General features: G+C 43.3%; 1 protein-coding gene across 1 annotated transcript in view; it reads right to left on the bottom strand.

Annotated features, from left to right (window-relative positions):
* Nucleotides 1–20,910, bottom strand: part of SERPINE2 (serpin family E member 2) — an 81,823-nt gene that overhangs the window by 15,267 nt on the left and 45,646 nt on the right. The window contains exons 2-4 of the mRNA XM_010601649.3: nucleotides 18,472–18,752; nucleotides 11,890–12,117; nucleotides 2,663–2,860 (exon numbers count right to left, since the gene is read on the bottom strand). Coding sequence (XP_010599951.1) covers nucleotides 2,663–2,860; nucleotides 11,890–12,117; nucleotides 18,472–18,730 — 685 coding nt within the window. The 5' untranslated portion in view covers nucleotides 18,731–18,752. The remainder of the gene's footprint in view (nucleotides 1–2,662; nucleotides 2,861–11,889; nucleotides 12,118–18,471; nucleotides 18,753–20,910) is intronic.

The raw sequence follows: 20,910 nt of genomic DNA, 5'->3' as shown, positions 1-20,910 counted from the left end.
ACTAACCATTTTGCTTCTAGGCACTCACATGTGCTTGGTGACTGATATTTCCCTGGTCCCATTTCTGTTTCTGATCACATGAGCTGATCGCCAAAGTTGCCGGGACCCATCCATACATACTCCTTACGCACCCATCTCCCCTTGATGGCTTAAGGAGGTGGGAGAGGAAATAACACCTTTCCTCTTCCTCCACCTGGTCACTAAAGAACTGCTTTCACAGCATCCTTTTAAAGAAGACATGCACTGAGGTTAAGGACATGAGATTTGGATTCAAATCCTGGCCCTGGGGCACACTAACTCTGGAGCTTGGCCAATTCCTTAACTCCAAATCTGTTTCTTTCTCTCTAAAATGGGATAACAACAGGACCTACCTTACAGAGTTGTTGTGAAAATTAAATGAGATACTACATGCAAAGGGCACAGCATGGAGTTTGGAACACAGCAAAAACTTTCATCAACCAATGCAAGAAGCTTTGTGGAAAGCTTCAATTCCTGAATGGTACATCACTGCTCAGAGAGTCCAAACCCAGAAGCGATCCACCCAGAGAAACTATGCCTGCTGCAGTGGAGCATGACAGCTCCCCAACAGGAAGAGTCAGGACAGGAAAGGGCGTTTGGGGGCCCCTCTTGCACTGTCCCAGGTCACTTCCCTTTAAAATGACCTGCCCCCAGCTGCCTATTCTTTAACATGCGGAAAACAGACTGAGTATTCTTTACTGAGGATAATTTCTCAAGTGTATAAAAATGTGAAGCAGGTCCATTCATTCTGAAAAGAAGGGAAGAGATAGAAGAGGAAAAGAAGTGTTTTCTGTTAAGTGAATGGTATTCAACAAAACTTTTCATGAGAAATAGTAGGTGAAGAATTAAGTATTAAAAACACAGAGAAGATTTAGAACTTTCTGTACGTGGTGCTTCTGGTATGGCCCAGTTTTTCTGGACTGCCCCCTGAAGCACCCTGATTCCCACTTTCCACCTTACAAAGGAGGAAGTCCGTAGCTCTCTGAAACGTTAAGGACTCTTCTTGGCTTTAGGAGCAGAGAGAACGTTTTAAATACTTAATATCAAGAAAGCTTTTTAGATGAAAGTCCCTCTAATTACCTTCTACTACAAGAAGCTTTACGGATTTCATGAGCTCTTAAGGAGCAGCTCAGACTATATATTTCAGTGGCAATTGAAATATATATATTAAAAAAAACAACAAATAGAAGCCATTGCAGGAAGTCATCTATATTCTAGGCTGGAAGGCAAAGGGTGGAGTTGATGGGGAAGGAGGTATGGCTTAAGCAACTGGGTGAGTACTGGGGTCATCTGCTAAGCTAAGGGACAGACGCTGAGGAGAGAGCCAGGTGGGAGAGAGCATGTTAAGTCTATGGAACCAGAACAACTCCTGGTGGCACAGTAGTTAAGTGCTCAGCTGCTCACCAAAAGGTTGGCGGTTTGAACCTGTTAGCTACTTCACAGTAGAAAGATGTGGCAGTCTGCTTCCATAACAATTACAGCCTTGGAAACCCTATGGAGCAGTTCTACTGTCCTATAGGCTTGCTATGAGTCAGAATGAATTTGACAGCAATGGGTTTGGATGGAACTAGAACTTAATAGGCAACCAAGAAGAGAAGCAATATGGGTAGACACGTATGAGGTCGGAGGCTCAGAGGAAAGATGTGAGCTGAAAATATAAATCTGGGGATTCTTCATGATTATTTTCAAAATAAGTCTCTAATGTCTAATTTCATGACCACAAAAAAAATTCCTAACCACTTTGGGTCAGCAATTCCTTCTCAAGGAATTACATTTAGAACTATTGATACAAGTGTCTAAAGATTTATGTGCAAGAATGTGCATGCCAGTGTTGTCCAAGGAAAAAAGCAAATGGCAATCCATAGGATATTATGGTATATTTATACCATGGAATATGATTCAACTTGATAAAAGGATCACATAGACCCACATGAATTGACACAGAAAGGCGTGCATGATACACTGTCTAACGGATAAACAGACCATAGAATAGAAGTCACAGTGTAGTCCTATGTAGGTAAAGTTTCATAGACATGTATATATATACATCATGGAAAAGGTCCCAAACCTAGAACGTAATAAAACCAAACCAAACCTAACCCATTGCCGTTGAGTCAATTCTGACTCATAGCAACCCTACAGGATAGTGCAGAACTGCCCCATGGGGTTTTGAAGACTGTAAATCTTTATAGATGCAGAATGCCCATCTGGAGACGTGGAGAGATCCATCAGCAGGTCTCAAGGGTGCCCGCTTTCCCCAACACAAGAACCACGACAGGGTTTTGTCAATCTTTGTAATTTTTCTAATCTGATATGTAAAAAGGAAGTCTAATTTTTATTTTTAATTTGGTGATGTAATATTGCTAATGAGTTGAAAATAGCAATTTCATAGGTTTAATCTCCATTTATATTTCTTATTTTGTGAATTGCTCTTTTCACCTTTAAATTTTATAGCTTTTTTATATAATACAAAAACCAGGAGTATTCTTAAAAATCCCACTTTCCCTTCTCCCAACCTTCTATTTTTAAATAAAAAGGCAGCTTTCTTCCTAGATCTGAGCTAAAACATTTGAAGGTCTTTCTGCTGCCAACATGTTTGACAACCAGGCCCCACCCTCCGCCCCACCGCCAAGCATGGACTTACCACACCGGAACACAGAGAGCTGGGCTAGCATCGGCACTGGATAGGAATTCCCATCAGCGGCCATAAACGGCCGTTTCTTTGTGTTCTCAGGTTGAAACCGTGATTTCCACAAACCCTTAAAATACACGGCATTGACGAGGACCAGCCTGATGAGTTCGCCACTAAGGTCATCGGGGGAGATGAGGCTGTTGATCATACCTGTGAGGTCAAGAATAAAGAAACTGATTGGAAAGCAAAAGGCACCTGCTGGTCCGGTAAAATGAAAAGTCAAAGGAAGGGCTACGAGAGATCCTAAAAAGAAGCCTTTTTAAAAAAACAAAACCAAAAAACACCTTTTCTGTTTTCTAATATTTTCCTTCCTGCTAAAAAATAAAGTTGAAAAGAGGTTAAAAACCAGCGAATTGGAAAAAGACTTTAGCAATCTTATAGTCAGGGATTCCTAAAATTCTCATCAAGAAATTCTTTCATAGCCAATTCCCTATTAGCCCCACATCTCAGAAAATTGTGTTCACTGAAAGCGATAATAATTATTCTTGCTGTTAGATGAAGTCAAGTTGGTTTCGACTTACATTGTTGTTGTTAGGTGCTGTCGAATCTATGTACAACCGAACAAACACTGCCTGGTCCTGCGCCATCCTCACAGTTGTTGTTATGCTTGAGCCCACTGTTGCAGCCACTGTGTCAATCCATCTCATTGAGGGTCTTCTTCTTTTTTTGCTGACCCTCTGATTTACCAAGCATGATGTCCTTCTCCAGTCACTTGTCTCTCATGATAACATATCGAAAGTATGTGAGATGTAGTCTTGCCATCCTTGCTTCTGAGGAGCGTTCTGACTCTACTTCTTCCAAGACAGATTAGTTTGTTCTTCTGGCAGTTCACGGTATATTCAGTATTCTTCACCAACACCATAATTCAAAGGCATTAGTTCCTCTCTGGTCTTCCTTATTCATTGTCCAGCCTTTGCATGTGTATGAGGTGATTGAAAATACCATGGCTTAGGTCAGGCACACCTTAGTCTTCAAAGTGACATCTTTGCTTTTTTAACATTTTAAAGAGGTCTTTTAAAGCAGATTTTGCCCAATGCAGTACACATCATTTCATTTTGTGACTCCTACTTCCATGAGTGTTGATTGTGGATTCAAGTAAAATGAAATCCTTGAAACTTCAATCTTTTATCTGTTTATCATGATGTTGCTTATTGGCCCAGTTGTGAGGATTTTTGTTTTCTTTACGTTGAGGTGTAATCTATACTGAAGGCTGTGGTCTCTGATCTAATTGACAATTAATTTCCCTATTTTTGATAATACTTAACATGTATGACTGCCAATGAGGGCTCCTGGTCAGCACAAGAGAAGCTTTTGTTTTGTTTTGTTCGTAACAACTGAGTTGCTTTAAACTTCAGCAACGTTATCAAGGGCAAATGTTCAATTAAAGATTTCAAAAATGCTAAGGATTAGTTTGGAGTCTGATTACCACAGGTCTCAGAGCTACTTAGAAAAGAGCTGAAACTAAAAATCGGTGTCTAAATTCCTGGGCCAGGCATTGAGCGAGGTGTTAATATTGCAGAGATTTAAAAAAAGAAAAGGGGCGGGGGGATCTCTCCTAATATGGTCCATCTGGTTACAGGACGCTCTTGTTAGGCTACAAAGATCCTTCTAAAAGTGCTATCTCTTGTTGACACTTTGGTTTTTATTTAGGCTGTTTCTGCTTGGTCCTTAGCAGCCCTGGTGGCATAGTAGTTAAGCTCTCAGCTGCTAACTGAAAGGTCTGCAGTTTGAACCCATCAGCCGCTCTGCGGGTCAACTCAATGGCAACAGGTTGCCTGATCTTTGAAGATTCAGCTGTTTTTTTTGAATGGGGATCACTAATACCAAAAGCTAATTCAATGCGGCCTTTAGCCAAAGTAGATTTAAAAAAAAAAAACAAAACAGGATATAAACACGAGTTATTATCCTTTAAATGGCGAGAGTAAAATGAACTGTTTCTGAAGAAGGATTCTAATTCAGCAGAGAATTAGCAAAGCTTTAAATTCTTTTGAGGGAAGCACAACAAGTTTCTGATGTACAATCTACAAATGTTCAAATAAGTCAGAGTCAACATCCTAAGGAAACCTGATGGCGTAGTGGTTAAGAGCTACAGCTGTTAACCAAGAGGCTGGCATTTCGAATCCACCGGGCGCTCCTTGGAAACTCTATGGGGCAGTTCTACGCTGTCCTACAGGGTCACCATGAGTCAGAATCAACTTGACGGCAGTGGGTTTTTAAATGCGCTGAATAAGACAGTTTCATCGCCAATGCCACCTTAAGCCAGGATATTGAAGGAAAATTCTCAAGCAATAAAAAAACAAAAATAAAAACACCTGCTCTCGAGTGGACTCCGACTGATGGTGACCCCATGTGTGTCAGAATAGAACTGGGCTCCAACAGCTGATTTTTCTGAAGTAGAGCAGCAAGCCTTTCTTCCAAGGTGCCTCTGGGTGGACTCAAACCTCCAAACTTTCGGTTAGCAAGTGAGCCTGTTAACTATGAGGACTACCCAGGACTCCAAGCTATAAAGAGCCATCATTAAGTAGAAGGCCCACCTGTGCAGGCAGATGCTGTCCTCTGGGACAGAAGTTAGAACCTCGTGCTCCAGAGGCAGCAAGCCCTTTAGAGTTGGTTCCCCAATAGTGAGTGTTGTTTCTTGTCTTTGCTTGGAACATTACCCAATCCAACCCCTACTTACTTTCAAGACACAGCTCAGCGGTTCCCTATTCCTGTAACCCTCTTTCCTACTCCCAGGAGATACTGCCTCTTAGTTTCTCTCAAGCCCAATGGTTAGCGCCACCATTATTTCATCTGTACTACCTGATGCTAGTCAAATTTAACGTCTTTGTCTCCTCCAACTAAACCCTGAGCTACATATGAGCAAGGACTGTCACTCATTTCTTATCACTTCTAGCACCCAGCTCAAGGGAGCCCTGGTAGCGCAATGGTGATCGGTTCCCAGAAAGGTTATAAGCTAGAAACCCCTATGGGGCAGTTCTACTCTGTCACATGGGGTTGCTATGAGTTGAAAATCAACTTGATGGCACCCAACAGCAATGACAGCAGCACAAAGCTCAGCATACAGTTGGTGCCCAGTGAGTGTTTGAAGAAAGCTCTTCTGCTCTTTTTTGCAAAGATAAATAATGCCTCTGATTGCCACCAGTAGGACTAAGATATAGTAAGGTGGCGTGATGTAATGAAGAGAAAAAGGAAGAGGATAAAGACAGAAAGATAAGAAATGCATAACTTAGAGGCAAGGAGGCATGTGGGGGATCTGTCACCAACAACCACCATAAGCAGGCATCCATCCATCCAACCGTGCATCTGTCCGTCCATCCATCTACTCATTCTCAGATGCCTACCATGTCCCGTGCACTCTTTTTGGTAGGAAAACAAAAATGACCCCTGCCCTCGGAAAGATAAGGAATAGTGGCAAAGGCTGACATAAATGACTTGGAAAAAATGTAAAGCTCCAGTTGTAACAAATACCTCCAAGTGGAAATGCCTCCAGGCTACAAGGACAAATAATAGGGGGATCTGACCTGGTCATTGAGGTCAGGGATGGACGAGATCCTTGAGAAAGTGCTACTTGAGGTAATAACTAAAAATAGCTCACATTTGATGAACATTTACTAAGTAGCAGGCACTGTGCTATATGCTTCGCATGTATTATTTATAGTCTCCTAACGACCTGTTTGTTAAATGTTCGGCTGCTAACCGAAAGGTCAGCGGTTCGAATCCACCAGCCACTTCTTGGAAGCCCTATGGGGCAGCTCTACTCTGTCCTATAGGATCACTAGAAGTTGGGATCCATTCAATGGCAACAGTTTGGTTTGATAACAATCTTAATGTGGTTACAATTACTCTAACAGATATCTCCATTTTACAGATGAAGAAACTGAGGCACTGGGAGGTTAGGTAACTTGTCCAAGGTTACACAGTGAGTTAATGGCAGAACTGAGATTCAAACTCGGGCACTCTTCAGAGCCTGTGCTTGCTACGATTATGCCACTGACATAATGGTGTAAAAATGAGCAGCAGGAATAAGGGACGGGGGAAAGGAAAGCCTTTCAAGCAGTGGGGACGCCTTGGTGGGGGCGCGCCGTGAGAGCAGTGAGGATGGCAAGTACGAGGACTAGAAGGAAGCTGGGTGGCTGAAAAACAGCACACGGAGAAGCTCATTTGAGCTGAGGCTATAGAAAGGTTGGTGAGGTGGGACCCCGTTGGGCCATCATGGCATCTGACACACCAGAAAGGGCTCTTGTGTTTGGTGCTCCCGTTCTCTAAGAAATGACCTACTGTTTCCAGGGAACAGGCTCAGCAATTTTCTGGACAGGCTTTCTGATTTCCAGGGTCCTTCTGAGCTCTATCATGTGAGCTCTATCATGTAGTCAAGCACCTCTTAAGGCAGCAGTTCACCTGAGAAGGCAGTTTGGAAGGCTGTAGGAGGATTTGTGGTTGTGTGGGCAGAGGTCAGAGGTCTGAGGTGGCACAAGTCCTATAATGTTCAAAACAGTTCCACACAATGTAGAACTGTCCTACTTTCAGCCTGATGCTGGATATTTATATTGGTGAAAATCTGCCTATCATTAACTGAGCCCAGAATTCACTCCTTTTTGCATACAAACAGATATGCAAAAAATTTTTTATTTTGCATGCTTTTAATGTACACTGAATTTGCCAGGAATGCATCTACCATGAAAACCGAACGAAGCCTGTATTTTGTCTTGCTCAGAAATTTAGCGAGAGTTATGCCCTGTTTCAGAACAATTGTCTCAGCAACAGCAGCACAGGCTGTGGTTTTGGTATGACCAGTAAAACACACCTGAATGGTTGGCTTTTTTGCAGCTGTCAGTTCACAGCTAGATTCTAAGGACAAAACAAAAACAAAAACAAAAACCAAATCCATTGCTCCTGAATCGATTCTGACTCACAGGGACCCCACAGGATAGAGTAGAACTGCCCCATAGGGTTTCCAAGGCTGTAATATTTACAGAAGCAGACTGCAGCATCTTTCTCCTGCAGAGAGGCTGGTGGGTTTGAACCGCCGACCCTCTGGGTACCAGTGGAGTGTTTAACCACTGTGCCGCCACGGCTCTTTAGTCTAAGGATTCAAGGATTTACCTATTGAACGGCACATACACATTATTTTTCTTTGTATTATAGCCTGGACACTACATTAATTTTTTTTTTTAATAATTTTTATTGAGCTTTAAGTGAACGTTTACAAATCAAGTGAGTCTGTCACATATAAGCTTATATACACCTTATTCCATACTCTCACTTACTCTCCCCCTAATGAGTCAGCCCTTCCAGGCTCTCCTTTCGTGACAATTTTGCCAGTTTCTAACCTTCTCTACCCTTCTATCTCCCCTCCAGACAGGAGATGCCAACACAGTCTCAAGTGTCCACCTGATACAAGTAGCTCACTCTTCATCAGCATCTGTTTCCTACCCATTGTCCAGTTCCTTCCATGTCTGATGAGTTGTCTTTGGGAATGGTTCCTGTCCTGGGCCAACAGAAGGTTTGGGGACCATGACCACCGGGATTTCTCTAGTCTCAGTCAGACCATTAAGTCTGGTCTTTTTATGAGAATTTGTGGTTTGCATCCCACTGATCTCCTGCTCCCTCAGGGGTTCTCTGTTGTGCTCCCTGTCAGGGCAGTCATCGGTTGTGGCCGGGCACCATCTAGTTCTTCTGGTCTCAGGATGATGTAAGTCTCTGGTTCATGTGGCCCTTTCTGTCTCTTAGGCTCATAGTTATCGTGTGACCTTGGTGTTCTTCATTCTCCTTTGATCCAGGTGGGTTGAGACCAATTGATGCATCTTAGATGGCCGCTTGTTAGCATTTAAGACCCTAGACGCCACATTTCAAAGTGAGATGCAGAATGTTTTCATAATAGAATTATTTTGCCAATTGACTTAGAAGTCCCCTTAAACCATAGTCCCCAGACCCCCGCCCTTGCTCCACTGACCTTTGAAGCATTCAGTTTATCCCGGAAACTTCTTGGCTTTTGGTCCAGTCCAGTTGAGCTGACCTTCCGTGTATTGAGTATTGTCCTTCCCTTCACCTAACGTAGTTCTTATCTGCTAACTAATCAGTAAATAACCCTCTCCCACCCTCCCTCCCTCCCCACCTCGTAACCACAAAAGTATGTGTTCTTCTCAGTTTATACTATTTCTCAAGATCTTATGGTAGTGGTCTTATACAATATTTGTCCTTTTGCCTCTGACTAATTTCGCTCAGCATAATGCCTTCCAGGTTCCTCCATGTTATGAAATGTTTCACAGATTCGTCACTGTTCTTTATCGATGCGTAGTATTCCATTGTGTGAATATACCACAATTTATTTAACCATTCATCCGTTGATGGGCACCTTGGGTGCTTCCAGCTTTTTGCTATTGTAAACAGAGCTGCAATAAACATGGGTGTGCATATATCTGTTCGTGTGAAGGCTCTTATTTCTCTAGGGTATATTCCGAGGAGTGGGATTCCTGGGTTGTATGGTAGTTCTATTTCTAACTTTTTAAGAAAACGCCAGATAGATTTCCAAATGGTTGGACCATTTTACATTCCCACCAGCAGTGGACACTACATTAATTTTTAAAAACATTTGTGTGTATGTGTACAGATTACATGATCAATGTATTTCATTTCAGGATAATAAAGAGAATATTAAAAGTATTTGTTCTAAAGAAGAGGGAGTTGGGTCTGATAGGGTTGAAAGGTACTGCTCGAGCTAATCACTCTCTTTTTCCCAGAGACGTATTAAGCGATCAATCGAGACGATGCCTGTCCAAGTGTAGAAAACCGTCAGGCAGCACGCCTCTACAGGAAAAGAGGAGCCCTTGAGTGGTGCAAATGGTTAAGTGTTAGTCTGCTAAGCAAAAGGTTGGAGGTTTCAGTTCACTCAGAGGAGTCTCAGAAAAAAGGCCTGGTGATCTACTTCTGAAAAATCGGCCACTGAAAACCCTTCGGAGTACAGTTCTACTCTGACACACACAGGGTTGCCATGAGTGGCGGCTGACTTGACAGCAGCTAACAACCACCACCATAGTGTCTTAGTTACCTAGTGCTGCTATAACAAAAATACCACACGTATAGACGGCTTTAACAAAACGAAATTTCTTCTCTCATGGTCTTGGAGGCTAGAAGTCTGTTGGCTCTGGGGGAAGGTCCTTGTCAATCTTCCTCTCGTTGAGGAGCTTCTCAGTGCAGGGACCCTAGGTCCAAACGATGTGCTCCTGGCTCTACTTTCTTGGTGGTGTGAGGCCCCCATGCCGCTCTGCTTGCTTTTCTCTTTTACATCTCAAAAGAGATTGATTTAAAACACAATCTAATCTTATAGATTGAGTCCTGCCTCATTAACTTAACTGCCGATAATCCCACCTCATTAACATTACAGAGGTAGGATTTACAACACACAGGAAAATCACATCAGATGACAAAATGATGGACCTTCACACAATACTGGGAATCATGGATTTGCCAAGTTGACACACATTTTTGGGGGATCAATTCTATCTGTAACACATAGGTAAGGAAGGTGGCTCAGTGGGTAGAGTGACATTCACAGTCACAGCCATTCAGCATAGAGTCAGGACGAGAACAGTTCCCAGTGCCACCCTCTTCCTACCTCTGTTCTTAGCCCTATGGCTTTAGCAGCCCAGGGGAACCACGGAAACCCCTCATAGCTGCTGGACTCCTGATCATTTTGAGGTTTCAGGAAGGAACCCGCATTGAATGGTCCAGGGTTCTGCTGAGAGGGAATGCCAGGGTCTATCAAAATCACTTTAAACTCTCAAATAAGAGAGATGGAATAAAAGTGTTTTCCGAATGTATTGGGTAGCATCAATAGGGAGAATCATAAATCTGTTTAAAATGTTTCCATTTCTTGAATAATGTTTTCATGACAGTTAAAAAATGTCTCTAATTTAGGCCATACTTGGAGGGAAATCATAAACACATCCAAAACACAATACGTTGGTAGTTTTGCAAACACCAGCCTCAAAATACATCTCTAAGTTTCTAGATGCACCATGTGCCAACAGCAGAAATGAGAGGAACAGAGTCTTTACAGGCTCAGTGAGTCCAACCATCACATCTACACAGATGACATGCAAATCTATGGCACAAATCCTCAAGTTCCCTCCTAAATTTCTGTGCCATACTTGGAACTGCTTGTTGCCTATTTTTCCGTGATTGTTCTAAACACGGACTATATAGAATACCCTACTCCATCGGTGGGCTATGCTCTCCTCTGACCCCCTGAGCATTCTCGGTCCCTCCATCCATCACCAGTTTCTCTAGCGGTTCTCAAGTATTCACATATGTAAGCAAGGTGATGGGTGGTGAAGGTGCATTTGGGAGAACATGTTTTCATGTAGATTCCTAGGCCCCGCCCTCAAGGTACAGGGATCTGCATTATAAACATATGCCCAGGTAATCCTCATGCAGGCGGACCAGGAATCACGCTTGAGAAACACACCCCGAAAGGCCAGGCTTCCCCCCAGTTTTGTCTTTGGGTTTCTTCTCCCTAGTCTTTCTGGCTTCGACTTTTTGTGGCTTTGGCTCTCCCTTCTATGAAAAAAGATTCTGAAACGTACTTTCCTCTGTCAGTCTAGACCCACCTCTCCTCTTGAATGTTTCTACCTAGATCGCTCGTTTACAATCTTTCAGAGTTAAACCATGGACACCAGACATTTCCTGTCTAATGGGAGAAGAGGTGCATGTAGACAAGGAATTATTACGTGGTGTGGGAAGGGCTACAGTGAGGTGGTTATGAAGGCATCATCATACCACCAAAGAGGTGCAGCTACTTCTTGGAGATGGCAGAAGAGGCAGGGAAGGGGAAGAGAGAGGTCAACCTTAAATCTTAAAGGAAAAGAAGGGCATTCCATGCAACGGGGGACAGTAGAAAGAAAAGCAGAAACGGACATAGAGTAAAACCTTCGAGACCAGAGAAAAAATCCCCAAAGGGTACATTGAGCGGTGGCAGCATTAAAGTGGCAAGGAAGGGAGACAGAGTCCTGGGGCCTGCTAAGAAAGAACAGTGTCCGCTGGGATTTAGCCCCTTCTCCATGGAGGGGCTGCTGGACTTCCAGACAGTGGCTTGACCCTCAGAGTATACGGCGCACTTCCATTCACAAAGTGTAAAATCATACAAAATGTCTCCCTGGGGCCTATGGCCATTTACTCACCCCTGGTCTCATTTTTCACCCACATGTTGATTGAGTCACAGGCGGAGGCTGGATCCTCAAAGCTCACATTCCGGACTTCACATAGAAACACATCTTTGTTCCTTGTCACAAAAGGCGCTTCCATTTTAAAGCCATTCTTAACAAATACTGCATTAGCCACAGTCACAACATCTTTATTCTTCTTGGAGACGATGGCCTTGTTGATCTTCTTTAACATTTTGCCAACTCCTAAACGGGAAATGAGAAAATGTAGCAGTATGTTCCCAAGAATTTAGAAAAGCTTTTTTTTTTTTTTTTTTCCTAAAGTCTTTCGTAGAAAACAACAACAAACCAAACCTATTGCCATTGAGTTGATTCTGACTCATGGTGACCCTAAGTGTTACAGAGTAACTGCTCCATAGGGTTTTCTTGGCTGTAATCTTTAAGGAAGCAGGTTGCCAGGCCTTTCTTCCATTGTACCACTGTGTGGGTTCAAACAGCCAACCTTTAGGTTAGCAGTCGAGAGCCACCCAGGGACCTTAAAGTCTTTTATATTATGGCAAATAGGAAGAGTATAAACAAGGTAAGTTTGAACAGGAAGAGACTAAGTCCTCTGCTTTCTCAGTGGCCTTATCTTAAAAGAAAAATGGGGGGAGAGTGGTAAAATGAAGTGTCTGAAAATATAAACAGCTGTTAAAAATAATTTGCTAGGAAGGACAGAATCCTAAGATATTTATAACTAGCAACATATTCAAGGACCTTCTCCAATCCAGGCCTCCTTCTGGTCACCGGGTCAGTATGAAAGTTGATGTGTCTTCAATCGTATGTCACCCTAGAGCCATCAATCGATGGAATCTCTCAGCCCCTCTGTCCCCAATTCCTTCCCTCCTTTCCTCCCTCCCTTTCTCGCTCGCTCTCCACCTTAAGCACCATTTCCTTTTCTGCCAAAGATTTAATAATGAAATTTCTTCTATCTTGGAAAAAAATAATAAAAGAATAAAATAAGCATTAGGAAGACTATAAAAAAAACTGCCACGTGTCACCATCCAGAACAATGTGATTTTTAGTTGATATCAAGATCAAAAAAGCAAGGAGATTAATTTTATGGCAACAAATCTGTCTTGGAGGAAGTGCAGCCACAATGCTCCTTAGAGGCCAGGATGGCGAGACTGCGTCTTACATACTTTGGACATGTTGTCAGGAGGGATCAGTCCCTGGAGAAGGACATCATGCTGGGCAGAGTACAGGGTCAGTGGAAAAGCGGAAGACCCTCAACGAGGTGGACTGACACAGTGGCTTCAACATTGAGCTCAAGCATAACAACGATTGTAAGGACGGCGCAGGCACGGGCACCGTTTCGTTCTGTTGTGCACAGGGTCGCTATGAGTCAGAACTGACTCGACGGCACCTAACAACAACAAGAAGCAGCTTTCTTTTACACAAACCATTCATACATGCTCCATTTGGTTTTAGAGTGTGGGGGCAAAAAAAAAAAAGGGAAAATAAGTTGTAAAAACGAAATGTGTTTCTACAGAGCTTGAAAATTTCAGCTCCTTCCTAAGCTCTCAGGAGTCTTTTCAAAATGACACTGTCCCCAAACAGTCCTGCTAGAGTCACCCTGGTGGTCTCCTGAAGACCCTACCTTTCACTCTAAACAGTGTACCTTCTTCAGGATCCCTGAACAAGGACAGGGAATGGCTTCCCATGAGCCACAAGAGGGGGTGGTATAAAACCAAAACACCTGTTGTGGTTGAGTCGATTCCAACTCATGGAGACCTCATGTGTTACAGACTAGAACTCAGCTTGATAGAGTCGTCTTGACTACATGTTCCAAAATTTTATTTATTTTGTTGTTGTTGCTGAGAATATACACAACAAAATACACACCAACTCAATCATTTCTACATGTACAGTTCAGTGACATTTGATTACATTCTTTGAGTTGTGCAACCACTCTTTCCAGCTTCCTTTTCTGAGTTGTTCCTTCTCTATTAACATAAACTCACTATCCCCTAAGGTTCTTATCCTTCCAGTTGTTGTTGTCAATTTGACTCCACATAAATAGATCTTGAAAGGGCACAATGTTCAAGGCAGACATTCTTTACTAGATAAGCTAAATTATTGTTTGGTTTTAAGATGACTTCAGAAGATAGTCTTGGTTTAAGGTTTAAAGATGATCTTAGGTCAAGAGTTTTAGGGGTTCATACAGCACAGCCTCCATGGCTCCAGAAAGTCTGGAATCCATGAGAATTTGAAATCCTGTTCTGAGTTTTCCCCTTTGGATCAAAACGTTCAGTAATGGTATTGGCTATAAGCTTTATAGAAGCAGATCAACGGGACTTTCTTGCACGGTGCCACTGGGTGTGTCTGAACCACCAACCTTCTGGTTACCGGGCACAAACTGTGTGTACCACCTGGAGATCTAGGGACAGTACAGGGCTTTGTAATTCACCCTTCACATCTGCTGTGGGGGGCAGCCACACTGGGCATCAGCAGTCTCCTTTTACATGGAGAGAAGGGAACTGAAGCTTACTGAGGCTAAAAGACCTTTCTGAATCAGGGTCCTTTCAGCCACTGCCGCCTCCATAAGCCACAGAGTCCTGCAGGGAAAACATCAGGGCACATCTCCTTCCACTGACCTGAACTAGCCTCGCTCTTTCTGCAACAAGAGCATCCTATTGTGAATTCTCAGAGGCTGAGCCCTGACCATGTCCTGAAAAACCCTTTGGGCTCCTCTTGGGGGAGTCTGAATGCAAACCGAGGTTACATTGTACAAAACTCTTGCTAGCTATTCTGGAGAAAGAAAGGGTGGTGGTGCTGGGGATGGAGCGCCAACAGGCCAATATTACCAAAATGAAAACTCCTGACTTAAAATTAATGTGGCTCCTTATTAGAATAAACAACAAAAATCAAGTGGCTTTTTTGAAATTGCACTGGCTGATGGGGCCTGGATCACACTAGGAAAGGCCATAAATGTTAGCAGTTACAAATCACCAAGTGTTTTCTAAACTTCCAAGCAAGAGGCCGAACAGTGTGTTCCAAATATTTAGTCCTTCCATGCTTGCAACAGGTGAATTAACTGCAAACTCGTGCAAAAGTTTAATGTTACCGAGACAGGGCAGGGCAGTTAGGCAGTCAGACTATACTAAAAACACAAAGGGGTGGCGCATTTAAGCAGGGATTCAAACTTATTCATTCAGGTTCAAACCTCTGCTGAGAATCTGCATTTCTAACAAGTTCCCAGGTTGATGCTAATACTGCTGGTTAGGGACCAATTCTGAGAACCACTAGTAGAGCACTGGTTCTCAAAATTTATTATACGTAAGAATTAAATTACTTGGGGTGATTTCATTAAAATGTAGATTCTGATTCAGTATATCTGCAGTGGAAATGCAAATTCTCAGCCATGGTTTGAACCAGAATGAACCAGTTCTAAGCCCTGCATTTAAGTACATACATGCCTACCTCTGTTCCTGCTAAACGGATCAGTGCAGCCATTGCATCCATCTCAAGAGTCTCATAACTTTGTCTAGCAGGTGATGGAAGAATATGGGTAGGTAAACTCCCCCTTTTTCCAAAAATGTAACTAAGGCCAAGATGTGAAACGTGATTTGCCTAGTGTGATGGTCACCGTTAAGTGTCTGCTTGGCTAGGCCATGATTCTTGGTGGTTTGGCAGACACCGGACCGGCTGCAGGAGCCCTGGTGGCACAGTAGTTAAGCGCATGGCTGCTAATCGAAAGGTTGGTGGTTTAAACTCACCACTGCTCCGCAGGAGAAAGATGTGGCAGTCTGCTTCTGTAAAGATTACAGCGTTGGAAACTCTATGGGGCAGTTCTACTCTGTCCTACGGGGTTGCTATGAGTCAGAATCAATTCAATGGCAATGGGTTTTGTTTGGTTTTGGACTTGTTGCTCTTCTGTAATGTAATATAATCACCTTTTACTTTTTTTTTTTTTATGATGTAATCTGATATGACCAGCCTATCAATTGAAAGGGGAGTTTCCTTGGGGGTGTAGCCTGCCTCCAGAATATAAATAGATATTCTGGCAAAGCTCATTCTCTCTTGACCCTTCACTTTTCTCATCACCCGACCTACAGATTTTGGATTCACCAGCACCCACAATCCCGTGAGTCAGCAGAGGTCTCTAGCCTGCTGTCTGATCTATGGATTTGGGACCTGCCAGTCCCCACAATTGTGTGAGGCATTTCCTTGAAGTAAATCAATCTCTCTCTCTTCATATTTATATATATATACATACACACACATACATATATACACACACACCTCACTGGTTTTGAAGGAGCCCTGGTGGAACTGCAGTTAAGCATTCAGCTGCTAATCAAAAGGTCAGTGGTTCAAACCCACCAGCTGCTCTGCAGGAAATAGATGTGGCAGTCTGCTTCCATAGAAATTTAGTCTTGGAAACCCTGTGGAACAGTTGTACTCTGTCCTATAGAATCACTATGAGTAGGAATCAACTTGATGGCAATGGGTTTCACTGGCTTTGCTCCTTCAGAGAACCCAGACTAAGACACCAAGGGTCAGTCAAAGTGTCTATCAGTGGCAAAGGAGGGCTCAGAGGCCAATTCAGGCTCCTAGTCCCATATACACTGCACTTGTGAGAAAGGCAGGTATAACATGACCCTGGGTATGGAAAACTGAGCTGAAGCAAAACCACAGTGCTATTCCCAGGGCTTTTAAGTTCTCAGCTTTTAAGTTTAAATAGCTAATTAAAAACAGGATTCTCTGTCAATGAAACTAAACCTTTTCCACTACACCTTAGATTTTTCTTTTTGAAATAATTATAGATTCACAGGAAGTTGTTGCAAAAAAACAACAAAAAATATCAACAGGGAGGTCCCAGGCACCCTTCACCCAGCCTCCCCCAAAGCCAAAATCTTAAATCTGTAAGGAGCCCTGGTGGTGCACTAGTTAGGTGCTTGGCTACTAAACAAAAGATAGCTGGTTTGAACCCATCAGCTGCTCCACAGGAGAAAGATGTGGCAGTCTGCTTCTATAAAGATTTACAACCTCAGAAACCCTATGGGACAGTTCTACAATATCCTATAGGGTTGCTATGAGTTGGAATTGACTCGATGGCAACAGATTTACAATACAGTAACTGTAGTACCAGATCAAAAGCAGGAAAGTGACATGGGTACAGTCCTCAGAGCTTATTCAGATTAAACCAGTTCTACACGTGCTCTCAGAAACCCTGGTGGTGTAGTGGCTAAGAGTTCGGCTGCTAACCAAAAGGGTGGCAGTTCGAACCCACCAGGTGCTCCTTGGAAACCCTATGAGGCAGTTCTACTGTGTCCTATAGGGTTGCTATGAGTCAGAATCGACTCGATGGCATGCTATGAGTCAGAATCAACTCGATGGCAATGGGTTTGGTTTTTTTTTTTGGACACGTGCTCTCTGTGGGCATGTGTGTGTGCGCGCATGTATCCAAAACCAAAAAAGCCAAACCCATTCTTATTGAAGTCAATTCTGACTCACAGTAACCCTATAAGACAGGGTAGAACTCCCCATAGTGTTTCCAAGGCTGTAATCTTTACAGAAGCAGACTGCCACACCTTCTTCTCATGGAGCAGCTGGTGGGTTCAAACTGCCAACCTTTCAGTTAGCAGCTGAGTGCTTTACCACTGCACCACCAGGGCTCCTTGTATGCATACGTAGCTCTATGCAATTTCATCACCAGTATAGACTGCTGTGATCACCACCATAGTTAAGAATGGAGAACTGTTCCATCCCCACAAAGCTCCCTCAATTTGCCCTTGAAGGCCATTCCCACTTGTCTCCCTAGCTTACATATTTCAAAAGCACATTTGTGATGGCTAATTTCTTGTGTCGACTTGGCTAGACTATGTTTCCCAGTGGTTTTGCCAAACACTTGACGAGCTGCTGTTCTGGAATGTAAACTAATGCAATGTACTGTAATCATCTTCCATGCCACAATCTAATGTAATGTAATTAACTAATCAGTTGGAAGTGGTGTTTCCTTAGGGTGTGGCCCACCTTCAGACTAAACAGTTTGGCAGAATTCAATCTCTGTCTCTCTCTTTCCTCTGTACTCTTCCAGCTGCTTAATCTACGGATCCTGGGTCGCAAGCCTGTAGAAATCTCCAGCCTGCTGCCTGACCTATGGATTTTGGATTTGCCAGTCCCCACAAATGGGTGAACCAATCCCTAGAAGTAAATTTCTCTTTTTTTTTTTATATATATGTCTCACTGGCTGTTTCTCTAGAGAACCCTGTTTAACACAACATGCACAATCCTACTGCATTTTTAGCCAGTACCACAATGGAGGTAGGTCAGACAAAAAGTATTTTCTTTGTATAGATATAAAAACTGAAACTTTGAGAGATCAAGCGACTGACCCAAAGATGCAGAGCTATACCACAGAGACCAGAATGCAGTTCTCACTTCTATCACCTCAACCAACGTCTGTCCTAATTTAGAAAAGGCTGACCCTAAGCTCTGGCTGGCATCAGTAACCCCATCCTGGCTTCTCAGGATGGAATCTAAGACCAAGTGGCGAGCACTGCTACACTGGCCTCCTGGTGAAGTCTTCCAGGCGGTGATGCAGGACATACGTACTATTCACACCATATCGCATCATCGTGGTAAGCTGCTTCTTTGTCTTGCCGTCAGCCCCCAGCTGAAGCATCCCGAGGACTGACGCAATCCCATGGGGGGAAACGACAACGTTCTCATGAGGCTGAGACTTGATGATCTGATTGAAAACCTGGATTCCTGTGTTGGAGCTGAGCTCCTCAAGAAGCAGGGGATTTAACCGGGAGCAGACGAAGGGCAAAGTCACTGTGGCCAAGAGCAAGAGTGGAAAATGGCGGCTCATGGTTCCTTCCAGCAAGGACAACCTGCAAAATTAGATGAAAAAAATTTTAGTTATACTTAACTGAACACTTTTTTGGTGACTACTTTGTCCTCAAGTAGGTGTAATTTAAGGGAGCCCTGGTGGCACAGTGGTTAAGTGCTCACTAAACGGTCAGTGGTTTGAACCCACCAGCCGCTCCTTGGGAGGAAGATGTGGCAGTCTGCTTCTGTAAAGATTTACAGCCTTGGAAACCCTGTCCTATATAGGGTGGCTATGAATCAGAATCAACTTGATGGCCATGGGTTTGGTTTTGGAGGCATGATTTACTGTACTCAGGGAAATTTAATGCTATATTAATATATTTAAGATGTTTCTGGTTGCTGTCGAGTTGATTCCAACTCATGGCAACCCTCTGTGTACAGAGCAGTACTGCTCCATAGGGTTTTCAAGGCTGTGACGTTTCAGAAACAAGTTGCCAGGTCTGTCTTCTGAAGTGCCTGTGGGTGAGTTTGAACTAGTAATCTTTAGGTAGTAGGTGAGCACTTAACCATTTGTCTCCTGCTCAAGGACTCCAGGAACATGATCATTTAGTGATATGACTGCATGACAGATGTTATAGATTGAATTGTGTCCCCCGAAAAATATACGTTGAGGTCCTAACCCGTGTACCAAAGAATATGACCTTGTTTGGGGAAAAACTGAGTTTTTCTTTTCAGGTGTTTTCACCAAAGTTAACGGAGTCATACCAGAGTAGGACGGGTCCTAATCCCTTCTGGGTGATGTCTTATAAAAGAGGACAGAAAACAGAAACGGGAGAAGATAGCATGTGACAATCCCTTTACACGCCAAGGAATACCAAGGATTGCCGGCAGAAACCAGAATTTAGGACAAAGGCACAGGACAGTTCTTCCTCTCAAAGCTCTCAGAAGGAACTGACACAGCCAAGACCCTGATTTGGACTTCTAACCTCTAGAACCATAAGAAAACAGGTTTCTGTTTTTGAAAGCCACCCACTTTATGTTATTTTGTTATGGCAGCCCTAAGAAGCTAAGACGCAGGGGCTGGGGGTGGGGGCAACAATAGGCTGGGTAGTCAGGGAAGCCACCTCTGACGGAGCAGCTGTGATTGGACCTGGAGGCTGAGGAAGGGCCAGCCATGCACGAAGGGCATGCCTACAGAGGCCCTGAGGTGGGCATAAACTGCAGAGGCCAAGGTGGCTGCAAAGCAAAGGGAGTGGAGGAGAGAGGTGGGAGAGGAAGGAGAAGAAGAGGATAGGTCACGAAGGGCCTGTACAGTGTGGTAAGGCATTTGGATTTTAATGTAAGGCTCATGAGAAACCACTGGAGGGCTGTCAACAAAGGAGTGAACCTATTGGGTTGGTATAATTACCTTATACCTGTATGTGTATGGGAAGCCCTGGTGGCGTAGTGGTTAACAGCTTGGCTGCTCACCAAAAGGTCAGCAGTTCCAATCCACCAGCCACTCCTTGGAAACCCTATGGGGCAGTTCTACTCTGTCCTACAGGGACACTATGAGCCAGAATTGACTCAACAGCAAACATATATATATATATATACACACACACAACCTGTTGCCATCAAGTCAATTCCGACTCATAGCAACCCTATAGCCCAGGGTAAAACTGTCCCATAGAGTTTCCAAAGAGCAGCTGGTGGATTGGAACTGCCGACCTTTTGGTTAGCAGCGGAACTCTTAACCACTGTATTTTTTAATTTAAAAAGTATCAATTAAACTAAATTTAAGCAAAAGCCTTAAATCTACAATAGGAAAAAACAACTGGTAAATTCACAAATTGTGAGGATGGTACCGTTTATGCTGACATTCTCAATTACAATTTGTTTTAAATCAGTCTCCTTCCTTGATTACCACTTACTGAGCTTTCTGTGGGTATGACAAGTAAAAGGTAAGAAATTTACACGTATTCGTGGGAAAGTAAAAACTTTCTTTAAGTAAGAACTTAAAAGCGGCAGCTGGTAAAACAAAAGCAGAATTCATGATGTCGTTAATTTGATTCCTACTTTATAGACCCGGAAACCCTGGTGGTGTAGTGGTTAAGTGCTATGGCTGCTAACCAAAGAGTCAGCAGTTTGAATCTGCCAGGCGCTCCTTGGAAACTCTATGGGGCAGCTCTACTCTGTCCTGTAGGGTCACTATGAGTCAGAACTGACTCGATGGCATTG

The sequence above is a fragment of the Loxodonta africana genome, chromosome 6, assembly GCF_030014295.1.
Source record: "Loxodonta africana isolate mLoxAfr1 chromosome 6, mLoxAfr1.hap2, whole genome shotgun sequence".
Lineage (NCBI taxonomy): Eukaryota > Metazoa > Chordata > Mammalia > Proboscidea > Elephantidae > Loxodonta > Loxodonta africana.
The sequence above is the reverse complement of the archived record's forward strand: the minus strand, read 5'-3'. Positions and strand labels throughout refer to the sequence as shown.